Raw genomic sequence first — 14,611 nt, 5'->3', positions numbered from 1 at the left:
TAGAACATTCTATTAATACCTGTTCATATTTTTCCAGATTGTGGATTTCTTAAAGAAAAAGCATGATTTTGTAGATCTCATAATAAAGCACATAGGAACCTCTGCTATTATGGACTTATTACTCAGGCTACTGACATGCATAGAACCTCCACAGCCGAGGCAAGAAGTATTAAATGTAAGTAATTTATTCTGTTTCAAAATCCATATCTGAATAATACATTTATTAGGTCACTTAAACTTAACAACAGTTACTGTTTCAAATTCTTCAAACTCTTAATGATTTATAGTGGCAAACAAACCAAAAAGAAATGCAAGGAGAGAAAAGAATCAACTGATGATGCTACATTTACTCTTTTATGGAGTTTGGAGAAAATTGTGCAAATTTAAAATTAGGATGTATATGAAACTGCAGGTTCTCCCAAGAATTGCTGTTGTAAAGAAGGCAATACTGTTGATCTTTGCAATTGAAGACTTTGGAAAGTGCTCTTTTGACTATGAGAAAACACCATATAATCAACTTAAATTTATTTTAAAATTTTGGTGCCCTCCCATCTGTTCTTTTTACCTTCTTCATAGGCCTTTGAATAATTTCCCCTTCTTTAGTCATTTCAGGTGATGCTAAATATTTTCTTCTGCCTCTTTGCATCCCCATCTATATTGGGTTTTTTCATGTCTTATACATCTCTCCAAATCCTGTGTATTTTATCCCTTGTGTTTATTTCATTTTGATATCAAATTTTCCCTTTAAAACCATTTTTGCTGTATTAAGTGAGGGCAGAATGCAGTTGGTGGTCTCTTGACAATGTATTGAAAGGTAATACCAACCTGACTGCAAATCTACAGAAAATGTAAAAATAATATGTATCCTTATCACCTGACAGGCTTGACTTACTGTAGGTCTCTGAACTGTTGATTTAGTTATGTAGGCTTACATAAGTAGAAAATAATTTATTTCTTAAATAATTTATTATTATCTTGTTTCAAAGGTGTATAAGAATGAGCTGTTTTATGATGTAATTGTATAACAAAGTAAATACATAGCATGCTATACTCCCTGACAGTACTTGTAGTTTCCTTTCTGCAAATTTTGAATATCTTAGAATTTTTGGGAATGCACTTTAGTGTTTAAATAGCACCAGTGGGTGGATTATGCAATAATTATATTTAGTCTTAATTCTGGAAGGTGATTTTTTTTTTAAAAAAATTTACCATATGTCTCTACAGTGGCTAAATGAAGAGAAAATTATTCAGCGGCTTGTGGAAATCGTGCATCCTTCTCAAGATGAAGATGTAAGGAAGTTATTTTACAATTCATATTTAGTATTATATACTACTTTACTTGTATTCTGCTTATAGAGTTTAAATTTTCTTCACTGTATACTTAATTATATGAGTACATTAAAATAGTGGATTCTGCAGTTACAGGACTGAGGAAACATCCTAATCCACTTACTTAAAGTATAATTGTGCCTTCTACAAAATAGTGAATCTGTGTTAAATTGTTTCTGGTATTAACTAGCAAATAAAACTGTTTAGCTTTCTTTTCCCTTTATAAATTCTCTCTTGTTCTTCAGAGACAGTCAAATGCATCCCAGTCACTTTGTGAAATTATACGTTTGAGTAGAGACCAGATGCTACAAGTACAAAACAGTTCTGAACCAGATCCACTGCTTGCAACACTAGAAAAGTAGGTTGGTGTAAAGATATTACTTTACTTTTAAACAACCATATTCTCTATGGGTTTTGAAATTATAAATTTATTCCTTCTGAAAGGAAGAACAGAGATATTTATAACCGTAAGTGTGTCCATATAAGTTGTAGCAAGCAGTAAAGAAATAAAAACAATATTTAGAGCTCTAAATAGCAAATATGGTATTCCCATTCTTAGAAAAGTAATTCTTAGAAAAGTAATTCAAGACACATGATAGCATAGGGTTTTATTCATTCACTTATGTAATGTCTTCGTTGCCTCAGCTCTACTGCTTTCCTATGCTTTGCGATACAAATCATGGCGCTAGTTATCACCTTAAAGCCTTATATGACACAGGGCCAGGTTACTTGTTGGAACCATTGTCTCCAATTGTTTTATCTATCCCACCAGATGGAGCAAAGTGGTATACTTCCCAAGCCCACTTTCCTGTTCATCAAGGAAACAGTGGCATCTTGTGGAAACCAGGAGATGTACATTTTGCATTGGAATAGCATCCCCCCATCCACATGGTCCTGATCTCATGGCCTTCTGAAAGGCTATGTAAACCCACAGGGACTTAGGGCAGGTGGTTAGTAAAGCCTGACATAGGTGAATTTGTCACTGAAGAATACGTATAAGGTGCCTCGTTTTTTATATTTTGTTCATTATGCCTATATTTATATTCATGTGATTTTTATTCTTTTTTATTGTGAGCCACTGTGTTATTTACGTAAGATAGATGGCCACATTAAATAAAAATAAAAATAATGTCAAAACACAACTTCGTGATATATCAATAATATATCAATAAGACATTACAGAGGGTGATGAGCACAGCACAAAACATGAGCTGTCCCCTGACACCACTAGATGAAATCACTAGGACTCACTGCCTTAGAAGGGATGACTCACACTCTGGGCAGCACTTCTTCACTCTCCTACCTTCGGGTAGGAGATATAGAAGCATAGCCAGTCGTACAAACAGGCTGAAGAACAGCTTTTATCCATGGGCTGTCAGACTCCTGAATGCAACACAACATCATAACTATGTAGTATGATAGACTTGCAGGGCTGGCGCAACGTGCAACATTTTCACACTGATGCAATATATTATAATGTACTTACGCACATATATGTGTTGTGATTGGAAGGATCGGTCCTGTTAGGAGTTTTGAATCTGATGACTGTTAGATCGTGGATTGACGTCAGAACCAGGAAACGTTAATCTGAAGGGCAAGCCAGTTAATTAGCACGTTGCCTTAATGGATATAAAAGGACACAGCTGAGCTGGTGCCTTTCGCCAGAAACAAAATGTCTATTTTGAATGAGGACGTTACTGCAAAGAGATCTCTGTTTGTTTGAATTTTGAAGGGGAGTCCTAACAGTTTCTGCCAGCCGTTATCTTGTTATTTCCTACAGTTTGATTTGATTGTGAAACAGCTGCTTTGTGTTTGTTCGTTTGAATTTCCAAGAGGAGACATAACATTATTGTTTCTGGCCTGAAAACTTTCCAAATGATCGGGCCAAGACAGGATTCATTCTTAGCCTTTTATCTGGGCAGGCTGCTAATTGGGCTACTCCCTTGTTAGTTCAAGATAGCCCGTTGTTGAATGATTTCCAGGGTTTTCTTCAACAAATGAGAGTGATGTTTGAGAACCCAATTAAGATACAAACTGTGGACAGACGGTTATGGGACATAAATCAGGGGAAACGTTCCCTGCAGGAATACGTTGCCGAATTTCGTTTGCTGTGTTTGGACTCCAACTGGAACGAACCGGCTCATATGGCTGCATTCCAGGAAGGCTTGTCTGATGCCATCAAAGATGAGCTGGTCCATGCAGAGAGGGCTTTAACTTTGGATGCATTGATAGTTCAGTGCTTACGAATTGAAGCTCGTTTACAGCAACGTGGACGCAAACGGCTCGGTATGGAACCATCTTCATTTTCTCGTGCACAACCCACGCCACCGAGAGTTTTTCAGCCACAAAGCCTTCACCCAGATTGTTTATTTATGTATTTGTTTGTTTATCTATTGTATCCTGCCTTTATTATTTTTAAAAATAACTCAAGGTGGCAAACACATCCACCCATTAAGGTGGAAACCGTGGATGGGCGTGAGCTCAAGTCTGGGCCCATTCGTTTCGCCACCCAGCCAGTGCGTATGATCATTGGGGATCATGAGGAGGCGATAAGTTTTTATATCACCTCGAACCTTCATCTCCCTTTGGTGCTCGGAATGTCCTGGTTGCGGTTGCACAATCCGTTGGTGGCTTGGTCGCAGAACGGTATTTCTTTTCCAAGTCTCCAATGAGTAGACCACCTGAGACAATTTGAACGAGCGACGCCTCCATTGGCTGTGGGAGACAGAGTGGGGTTGTCAATGAAACATCGTCAAGTTAATCATCAGACTCGGGGGAAGGGCCCTGCGGTGGGGGATAGTGTTGTGATTGAAGGATCGGTCCTGTTAGGAGTTTTGAATCTGATGACTGTTAGATCGTGGATTGACGTCAGAACCAGGAAACGTTAATCTGAAGGGCAAGCCAGTTAATTAGCACGTTGCCTTAATGGGTATAAAAGGACACAGCTGAGCTGGTGCCTTTCGCCAGAAACAAAATGTCTATTTTGAATGAGGACGTTACTGCAAAGAGATCTCTGTTTGTTTGAATTTTGAAGGGGAGTCCTAACAGTTTCTGCCAGCCGTTATCTTGTTATTTCCTACAGTTTGATTTGATTGTGAAACAGCTGCTTTGTGTTTGTTCGTTTGAATTTCCAAGAGGAGACATAACATATATGTATAGAGGATTGTGTGTTAGTATGATTTACTGGGTTAGGGATTTTCTTTCACTGTGAATTTTGAGATGTATTGTGTTGGGGGGGTTGCACTAAGGGAATCTCAGCCAATCTCATTGTACACATGTTGTGCATTGACAATAAAGATGTGAAATCTATCTGACCTCAGCCTTTGTATTTATAACAATGTACTTTTTTAAACAGGTGACTCACACATTTTATGTATAATAGTAATATTTGTAATATTAGGCAAAAATATATTTTATTTAAAAATATTAAATAAGGTTAACCTTTACAAGAGAGTAAGAATTTGTATTACATTTAGACATGTAGAAGAAGGATTTGGTTGCCTGGACACACTCATAATATAGGCTTAGATTGTCTTGTATATATATCAAAGTGCAGGTAGTCCTCAACTTACAACCATTCAAAGTTACAATGGCATTGAAAAAAAGTGACTTACATCCCATCTTTACACTTACAACCATCTCAGCATCCCTAGGTTCAAAATTATGGTATTTGGCCACTGACATGTATTTTTGATTGCAAACACTACCCCCCCCCCACCCCCCCACCCCAAAAGCTGACATGAATACTATTTGTGACTTTCCTAGCTGACTTCTGACAAGCTAGGACAATTCATTGGAGGAAGCTAGATTCACTTAAAGACTTTGTGATTCACTTAACAACTGCATTGATTTGCTTAACGGGAGCAACAAAAAAAGGTCATAATATTGAGTGCAACTCACTTAACAAACACCTTACTTAGCGATGGAAGTCCTGGCCCCAGTTGTGGTCATAGTCGAGGACTATTTATACTACAAAAGTAAGAATCCAGATCCACACAACTTTCTCCTGCAACTGTAAGAATTAGATTTGAAGTAAAAATAATTGCCTAGACTTTGTATAAAGAATTTTTCAAAATAAACTACAACTGTTTTCTTTGAAATTATCTACCTACTAAAAGGTATATTTCAAGCATTATCTTTTTATTATAGACAAGAAATTATAGAACAGCTGCTATCAAATATTTTTAATAAAGAGAAAAATGAATCTGCAATAGTCAGTGCAATTCAGATATTACTGACTTTACTGGAAACAAGACGGCCAACGTAAGTTAATTTTTTATCTTTCTATTCTAATGATATTCTTAATTTTTAGTAGCTATTTGGTTATGGTTATATTTACTTATACCTCCTTCTTCAGATATAATGATACTCTTATGTACACAGAAACATTCTGGACCAATATTGTTCTGATAATTCTTATTTGATCTGTTCAATTCCAGGTATCAAAAGGGAATGAACAAGTAAAATTGATAATGATAACAGATCTTCTGTTCATCCTGGTACTGAGCCAGTTATTTTGAATACAGCCACAGATTTCTTGTTCATAATACAGCAATGCTTTATGGTAGTGAGCCCGCAGGCTGCCATACATATTTTAAAACTAATATTTATGTGTACTTCTTCCATGACAACGTAATTGAATTAATCAAGGGGGTGTAATACATTGCTGCAAATATGAATTATGTTAAGCATTAACCTACTATTTGGAATAGCCAATAAATGCTTTATATAATGCAACAAAGCTTTGAGCTCACTTCATTGTTTAAAATATTGCTTTGATCTCTAGAAAAGGTTGAATGGTTCTTACATTGTGATGAGCAGTTTTCTGTAGATGAAAAGATGAGTTGAATTTGCAATTGAAAAAGCTTGTGCTAGATAGTATTGATGGTAGACATAATCTTTCAGTAGCCTTGCTTGCTGAATTAATAGGCAAACATTTTTCTTTTTATGTATGTGTTACAGATTTGAAGGTCACATAGAGATTTGTCCTCCAGGTATGAGCCACTCAACATACTCGGTCAATAAAAGTGTATTAGAAGCCATAAAAGCACGACTTGCATCTTTCCACGAACTGCTTCTGGAACCCCCCAAAGTAAGGAAAACACCCAACTCGGTGAAAATAGATTCAGTTTTGTGACTTTGGGAGGAAGAATATATGTGCCATCTTGCTTAATCTGAAAATGAATTCTCTTCTGTAGGGTGACATCTTGGCTTAGCTTTCTGTAAGGCTGTATACATCAACATAATCCTGATTCAGATTACTGGTGGTATTTTAGCTATGCTCATATAACAGAAGCGCAGGTTTTCTTAGAACTTAACCAGCAGATCTGTGTATGTATTACGTGGGTAGCTAGGTATGTTTGTTTTCCTTAGATTTTGTTTTAGGGCTGTGAATTTAAGTGGGCTGAGGAGGTACAGGTGAAACTACTTGGGGGGGGGGGACACACAATGAAATGTTACATTTTTGTAAAGAATCATGGCTTGTAGCTATTCCCTTTCCTTGACTCCCCTGAAAGAACCTCCACGTCTTCCAAGCATGGGAGAAAACAGCTGGAAGAAACTAGTTGAGGGTTGATTCCATTGGAACCAGATTATCTGAGGGACCGTCTCTTGCCGGTCACATATATCTGACCCATTAGAGTGAGGAGGCAAGGAATGTTGCAGGTCCTGTCCCCTAAGACGATACATCTGGTGGGACCCAGAAGAAGGGCCTCGTCCGTGGTGGCTCTCCCCCTGGAACAGCATTCCTCTGGAAATTAGACTGGCCTCCACACTCTTTTGGAAGGCCCTGAAGATGTGGTTCTGCCAGTGGGCCTGGGTTACCCAGAGAAGGATGGAGCCCATTAAATGGCTGGTATGAATGTGTGTTGTCGCCAGTGTGGGGTGAGAGGGTTATTTTATTTTTAAATTATTTTTATTTATTTTCTTTTGTGCTTTTATGTTCTGTAAGCTGCCTTGAGTCATCATGTGCAAATAGACGGCAATATAAATTTTATAAATAAAAAAATTATACCTTCCTCTTCCCATTTTGCTATCTTCCTTTCTGGTATTTGAAAGATCTGCCTAACTCAGATATTGGCACCATAAAAGTTCCATAATGGGATGCTGAAATTCAAAACTAGCATGAAGGTGAATGATAGCTAGAGGAAGAGGGTAAGGGCTGCTCCCCATCTCAACTCATTTTTGTCAGTGTTACTTGTTTTTTTCACAGCCTTTTAAATATTTTACTTACACTTTGTTTTGGATATCCAACAGGATTGAAAAATGTCCAAAATAAATAAGTAAGTATTCCTCCACTTAGTGTGGCTGTAGCTAGGAAGATATGAAAGGAATAGGAAGTGCAAACTTCTTTTACTTCTCTGCACCATTGCCTCCTTCAGACTGGCTGCATTTTACAGAATGGAGGAACTGGTGTTCGCTGGAATTGGGCAAAACATAACTGAACAAGTCAAAAATTAATTATTATGGTTCGCTGTCTTTACCTTGCCATCATAAATATGGTCTTGCTTATATTTAGGTTTTGCCTGTGATTTCTACACTTAAAACACTAGATTGATAAATAATTCATAACCACAGTCTCTATGGTCAAATAAGCTCAAAAAATATTAGTCTTACCAGATTTTTCTCAACTTTATCAATAGAATTAATTGTATTTGTGGTTTTAATATTAGGTTACCCTACCAATGGACCAGTGAGGAAAAGGAAAGCAGTAGCAGAGCTAGAGCCAAAATCTTTGGTTAGTTGATACAGACAAGCAAAGTGGACAGGCAGTTTTGTTTTGTTTTCTATCTTGGGGAAGGTTATGTTTTAGATACCTGCAGCATTGTCAAGCTGCAATTGCTTATCCCATTTATAAGCCACTCCTTGACAATTAGTTCTTTGAGCTGCCAGTCCCAAGATTCTTATAGCTCCTTGGTTTTCCAAAGTTTTTGCCATTTTTCAGAAATTTCCAGGAGGCGCACTTGTGTTTTCTCAGATACAGTTGAACTTTTTGTCTCTTATAAGAAGTCACAGCTCTGTGTTGCATTGGGAGCCATTTTGGTATAGTAGTTAAGATACTAGGCTACAAGCATGAGACTGAGAGTTCTAGTCCTGTCTTAGGCACAAAGGAGCTGAGGGATCTTGGGTCAGTTACCCTCTCTCAGCCCTAGGAAGTAGGCAGTGGCAAATCACTTCCAAAAAACATTGTCAAGAACCTGTAGAGGCTTGGCCACATAGTTGCCAGGAATAAATACCTGACTTGAACACCCACGCGCACACACATCCCAGGTCACATTCCCAATAGCACTGAAGAAATCATTTGATAAATGAGCTTTCTGAAAGACTGGTCCTGAAGATTTATGTCCATGTGTTGATTTGTGAACCGTTGGTGGAATGCAGGCTAACTGCTGACTGCCAGGAGTTCGATCCTGACTGGCTCAAGGTTGACTAAGCCTACCACCTTTCCAAGGTCGGTCAAATGAGGACCCAGATTGTTAGAGGCAATAAGCTGATTCTGTAAACCGCTTAGAGAGGGCTGGAAAGCATTGTGAAGGGATATGTAAGTCTGAGTGCTATTGCTGTTGTTTAGTAATGCAGTTCTTGGCTTGAAAACTCAGCAGTTTTCTCAGATTGTGAATTGGTTTATCAGCTGGTGCAGTACTGTACTGTTTCTTCAGTCCTAATTTTTATGCTTCTAATCTTCTTGGGGACAACAGGTCTATTTCTGCATGAAAAATTGTTAGAGAGTAAAAGAGTTCTGATACCTCTTATTTTGATACCTTCCATTATTGTGGAGGAATCTGTTAATCCTTCAGGGTAGGCTAGATCAGGAAACAGACTACAAGTTTTACTGGTCACAAATGCTCCTTCCTGGGGATTATGTAACCACATGTCAGTCAGTTTTATGACCCTATTGTATGAGCAAGTGACCATTATTTGTGATGTATATGCTGGTTTCTGGTAAAAATGCTCTTTCACATGAATGGGTTTGCTTAGCAATTGCAGTGCTTAATGAATACTGCAAAAAAGGCCAAAAAATTATCTGTACCTCTAATAATATAGATGCCTTGATTTATGGCCATAACAACTGGATTTCTGTTCCCAGTTATGATTATAAGTTGACCTTTTCCTGTAGACTATAGAATCTTAAGAGTGTAATTGAGCTTCCCCACTTTCTTTTTTATATTTAGGTGAATTGGGAAGAAGTCTTTCTGAGGCTTTCTCTGTTTCCCAAGTTTAATACGTGTTTCTGTGTAGCTTCTTTAGAGTCAACTCTGTGACTACAGCACCTCAAACAAGTTCCACATAAGCAACTTTCTTTATGTAAAAATAACGAGGGCCGGATTTTGGACAATCTTGGCTGCAAGTTATATCCTCTGAGAGTACTCTTCCCCTCTGTAAGTTGCCAAGCATTGGATAGCTTTTAAAAAGTGCTGCCCCTTTGTGAGGGAGAAAATATTCCTATTCCTATCATGTTTGCTGGTCTGGAACCAGATTGTTCAGGATCTTCAGACAGAAGCACCATGATTTGCCAAACAAGAGCATAGTTTGGCTTGTTATGTTACTGATTTGGGAATTAAGGTTTTACTGTTCACCACTACTCTTTGTTGTCATGTGTAGCACTCTTCTCTAGTAGACTTATTCTAGAAGCCAAGGTTAAAACTGAGACTGTCTCTTTGATGAAGATGGCTAGTTCAGTATTAGGACTGAGGATATTCTGAAAAGTTTTCAAAAACAACATACACGGCAGCACAAGAGCGAGGCCTTCATCAGTGTTGTTTTGATCCCTCTCATTTGTTGCTTCCTTCCTCTTTGACTGAAGATCCAGCTTTCAAAATGGAGTGTTTATTCTTTACAAAGCCCAGAGGCTCTCACAAGAATGAATATTGCCCCCTTGTCTTGCCCAGCAAAGGCATAGGTACCAGATCCAAGGGTTCAGCAAATGACTTGGCCCCTAGTGTTCACCTGTATCTTTCACTTGAGGGGTACTTAGAAACATAGAAAACTGACAGCAGAAAAAGACCCAGTGGTCCATTGAGTCTGCCCTTTGAGTTTATTTGGTTTTCTTTTTCTTTCTGATTTATTTATTTATTATTTTTATGTGCTTTATTTATTATTATATTTTAAAAATATTTTTATATATTTTACGTATTTTTATTTTTTGTCAGATGATGGACATATATTTATCCCAGGCATATTTAAACTGACTTACTGATGATTGGTCCACTACCTCCACTGGAAGTTGATTCAAAGCTTCCACTATTTCTTTATCTTGGTTCCAATGTAGGTGGGCTTCTGTAATGACTAGTAGTTGCGTGTTTTTGTACCTAGTCTGAGAGTCCATTTAAACAGATTGATGATTTTGTTAATAAGGGATTACCCAATTATATCTGAGCTTAACATTCCAAAGCACATTATGTTGTTCATAAATGGGTAATAGTTCAGTCTGTTCTTTGATATGGTTTAATTGCACTGAAGAATTGAGTGTATACATTCACTCCTTGATTAATGACCTCTCCTTCAGCAACTATTCAATGTTAAAGTGGCTCTCAATGAGTGGTCCTTGAAGTTCCTGGTCCTTGAAGTTCCAGCCATCCTAGGAGCTCTGCAGTTGCATGATTGCGGTCTGAGTACTTAACAACTAGCTCACACTTACAGTGGTTGCAGCAGCATCGTGGTCACATGATAGGCACTTGAAGACTTCCCTGCCCAGTTTCCCACAAACAAAATCAATGGGGAAGCCAACAGGAAAGGCTGCAAACACTCCTTTGGCGCATCCTTCTTCAATTGGCAGTAGCTAATCCTGGCGCTATCGTGTTCTCAACCGCAGTAACCACTTACTCATCAGCCAATTTGCCAACTACCCAGGACTTGTGACTTCTTGTGGGAAGCTGGCAGGAAGTTGCAAGTTCTCGCTTTACAACCCATGATTCCCCACTTACTGGTGTCAATGGGACTAATTTAGTCAGGCAACATTTTGCTTTATGAGCACATCACTTAGCAATGGAAATCCCAATCTCAATTATAATCATTAAACAAAAACTACCTGCAGTTTGGGAATGTTACTGGATTTCCTGTTGCTTTTAGAATCCCGCCATTGCTAATAAGTAGAATTGCTTTTGTACAACGCAAGTTAATGTATCTCTATCTTGGGCTGTGTTTGCAAAAATGTAGAACTTTAGCTGATAAAAATAATTATACAAGCTAGATTTTGATGAGGAAGAAGTTTTTGAAAAATGTTATTATACATTTGTACTAATTTTACTTAGAGTGGTATAGTGTGGTATAGAGATTAAAATATTAGACTGCAAGCAAAAAGACCCTGATCTGTCTAGTTCACCTCCAGTATAGAATCTCTTTGGGTGACTTTGGGGCACTCATTGTCTCTCAACCCCCAGTGTACTTCACAAGGTTATTGTGGAGAAAAATAGCAGGTGGAAACACCATATATGCTGCCTTTAGCTCCTGAATGAAAGAGAGGGTATACTTAATATATATATAAATAAACAGTTCAAAACACTGGTTACTGTTTTAAATCTCACACAACTTGAGCTAGATATATTAAAATGGTTGCATCTTTGTGGTTGCAATTAAAATATTAGGAGGAATTCTGTTTTATGCCCTTTTGCCACAGAATATAGAGATGAAGTCATGAGAGAAAATTATTTCGTTTCACTATTTTGGCTGTAGGCTCTGTTCTATAGAACTAATTATTTTCATCATCCTTTAATAATATTGAGGTATTACATGAACATTCTCATGTTTTGGCTTTGATATATTTTGATCTTGATTTTTTTAGGTTAGCTATTTTAAACTTCCTTGTTTTTATTACTTAACCAAGTATGTCCAACCTGTGGCCCCCAAGGCTGCCTGGACAACTAGTGATGGCGGCCCCACAAGATTGTAAACTTTTAACGTAATCTCTTCTTATACATTAACTATATTATGTATTTTATGTGCGGCCCAAGACACTTCCTCTTCATTCATTGAGGCTCAGGAAAGCCAAAAGGTTGGACATCCGTGACTTTTACACAGTTGTTTAAAGGCACATATTCAGATGGTTTGTGCAGATATTTCTTTGCATTGCCAGATCTCAGAAATCTTAGATGTATGGAATTATTATGGATGTATGGAGGAAGTTCTCTTGTTCTCCCTTGTTAGGTTACAAGAGGCCAGGCATGGGTTAATTCTGTCTCCTAGCTGATTGGACTGAGTCTATCAAAGCTGCTTAGCTTAGCTCTGCTCTGTTGCTGGCCACTCCCCAGTTTTCGACTCAGTCCTCAGCTAAGATGGACATAGTTTTCTTGCCTCTCCATTGCTTTGCAAACGAAACCTTCAGAAGATGCCCCAAAAAAGTTTTTTAAAATGGGGCTCCGCTTCTCAGCTGTTTAGCGGAGCTGCGAAACCGCTGATACGCCATGGGGCCGTTTTTGGGCCTCCGCTGTGAAGGTCATAATTTTCGGTGAGCAGCATTGGCCCATGTTCGACAGACTCAGTCCAAATCAGCTCGGAGACAGAGTTAACCCATGCCTGGCCTCTATAACCTGCAAGGAGAACAGGCGTTCAGGTAAGACAAACGCCCTTTTCAGTAATGGAATTGGGACATCCACTTCAAAGCACGCTTCAATTTTCTAGGCAATTGGGAATATGACTTCTACTCTGTTACATAACTCTCTCTATTGTCTTTTGGTTTTCAGCACAACTGGCTAAACTGTTGCACCTCCTTTCTTTAATAGTGGCAGTCTAGAGAAAGCAAAACTTTTAATTCCCTTCCTAGTGCTTACACATATATAAGAAAAGGAAAACAACAAATATATTTCCCCAGTTTATATTCTCCAAAGGCCCTGCAAATCAAATGACTGGGAAAGGATCTTTGAGTTTGGTTTGTTGTGAGTTTGACTTTAAAATAAATAAATAATAATAAATCCTCCTTTGTAATAGAAGTACAACCATAAGTATTTGGAAGAGAGGTTTTTGTTGTTGACAACTTATGAAAACGCTGTAGTCAACTTAAATATTTTCAGTATTCCAGAACGTAAAAATATAAAAAATAACCCTTCAAATAAAATTACACAAGCATTTTGCTAAACACAGAATTATGTTCTTGTTACTTAAATATTTCTTCTGGAGTTGGAATTCTATTTTAAATGTTGTGTTCTTCTTTTTGTTTAGAAAAGTGTTATGAAGACAACATGGGGTGTACTGGATCCACCAGTAGGGAATACTAGGTTAAATGTGATTAGGTTAATATCCAGTCTTCTACAGACAAATACGAACAATGTCAACCAGGAACTTATAGAGCTCAACAGCATAGGAGTAATACTGGTAAGAAAATACATATTTTTAGATATATTTATTTACTTACTTACAGGATTTATATGACCGTCTATTTCATGCAATGGTTCTAGGAGGCTCACAACCATCTATTAAAAGAAAGATAAAAACAGAAGTATTTTTGACTCCCGGGTGCCAGACTACACAGCCTCTGGGCTCAACCCCCAATCTCAGCTGGATTACTGGTGGCCCTTGATTAGGGACCACTCCTTCAGTGACCATTCAAACTTATGACAGTTCTGAACGAGATATATTTATGACTGGTTCTCAAACAGTCTTCACAGTGTCCCTGAAGTCCAGGACTACCTATATGTAACTCATGGAGAATGGTCACAACAGTAACCATATATTGTATTACACTTATTCCCTGCAGTGCGGGGGAAATTGGGATATTTTTATTTAAAAAGTTAGCCTTGATGATTGAAAAATTCATTAAAAAAAAAAAAATTGAGAGGCCATACCGAACAAGTTTACACTTTCATGATTCCATTTCAGATTAGAAGATGCAGTCATAATATTTTCTGCAGTGCACATTTTTGTTCAAATAATATAATCTCTTATTATCAAATATAGTTGCAGGAAAAAAGAATAACCAGAATTTTTTTTAATCTTAAAAATCCCAAAGCAAGCTCTCCAGAAAAGTGTATCTAGGAGAAAAGCGTGGATGTATTGATTGGCCACAGAATTATTCTAATTGAAGGACTATATCCTGTACATCTTATTGTTTCATATTAAATGGAATGAAAAGAATTGGCACACAATGGACATGTAGTCTGAATTTGGAAACAGTATTGGAACATTTTTTCTTCTTTAAACTCAGCTGAATTTGGGTTTTATCTAAGTATTTTATCCCTCTGAGGATATAGAAATCCCTACTCACAAAAATGTCAGTGCCTTCCCTCTGTAAGCTCCTCAGAGATGCTACTTCAGGGATGTCAAGCTCAATTTCATTGAGGCCTGCATCAGG

At 37.7% G+C, this 14,611-nt stretch overlaps 1 protein-coding gene across 24 annotated transcripts in view; it reads left to right on the top strand.

Moving 5' to 3' along the window:
* Positions 1-14,611, top strand: part of PPP6R3 (protein phosphatase 6 regulatory subunit 3) — a 70,511-nt gene that overhangs the window by 31,174 nt on the left and 24,726 nt on the right. For all 24 annotated transcript variants that reach the window (XM_087919703.1, XM_087919695.1, XM_087919669.1 and 21 more), the window contains 6 exons: positions 38-175; positions 1,225-1,290; positions 1,575-1,687; positions 5,479-5,592; positions 6,292-6,421; positions 13,483-13,635. In XM_087919703.1, the coding sequence (XP_087775829.1) occupies positions 38-175; positions 1,225-1,290; positions 1,575-1,687; positions 5,479-5,592; positions 6,292-6,421; positions 13,483-13,635 (714 nt within the window). The remainder of the gene's footprint in view (positions 1-37; positions 176-1,224; positions 1,291-1,574; positions 1,688-5,478; positions 5,593-6,291; positions 6,422-13,482; positions 13,636-14,611) is intronic.

The sequence above is a fragment of the Pseudonaja textilis genome, chromosome 1 (assembly GCF_049901715.1).
Source record: "Pseudonaja textilis isolate UNSWEBS1 chromosome 1, rPseTex1.2, whole genome shotgun sequence".
Classification (NCBI taxonomy): Eukaryota; Metazoa; Chordata; class Lepidosauria; order Squamata; family Elapidae; genus Pseudonaja; species Pseudonaja textilis.
Note: the sequence above shows the minus strand (reverse complement) of the source record. Positions and strands in the feature narration are given on the sequence as shown.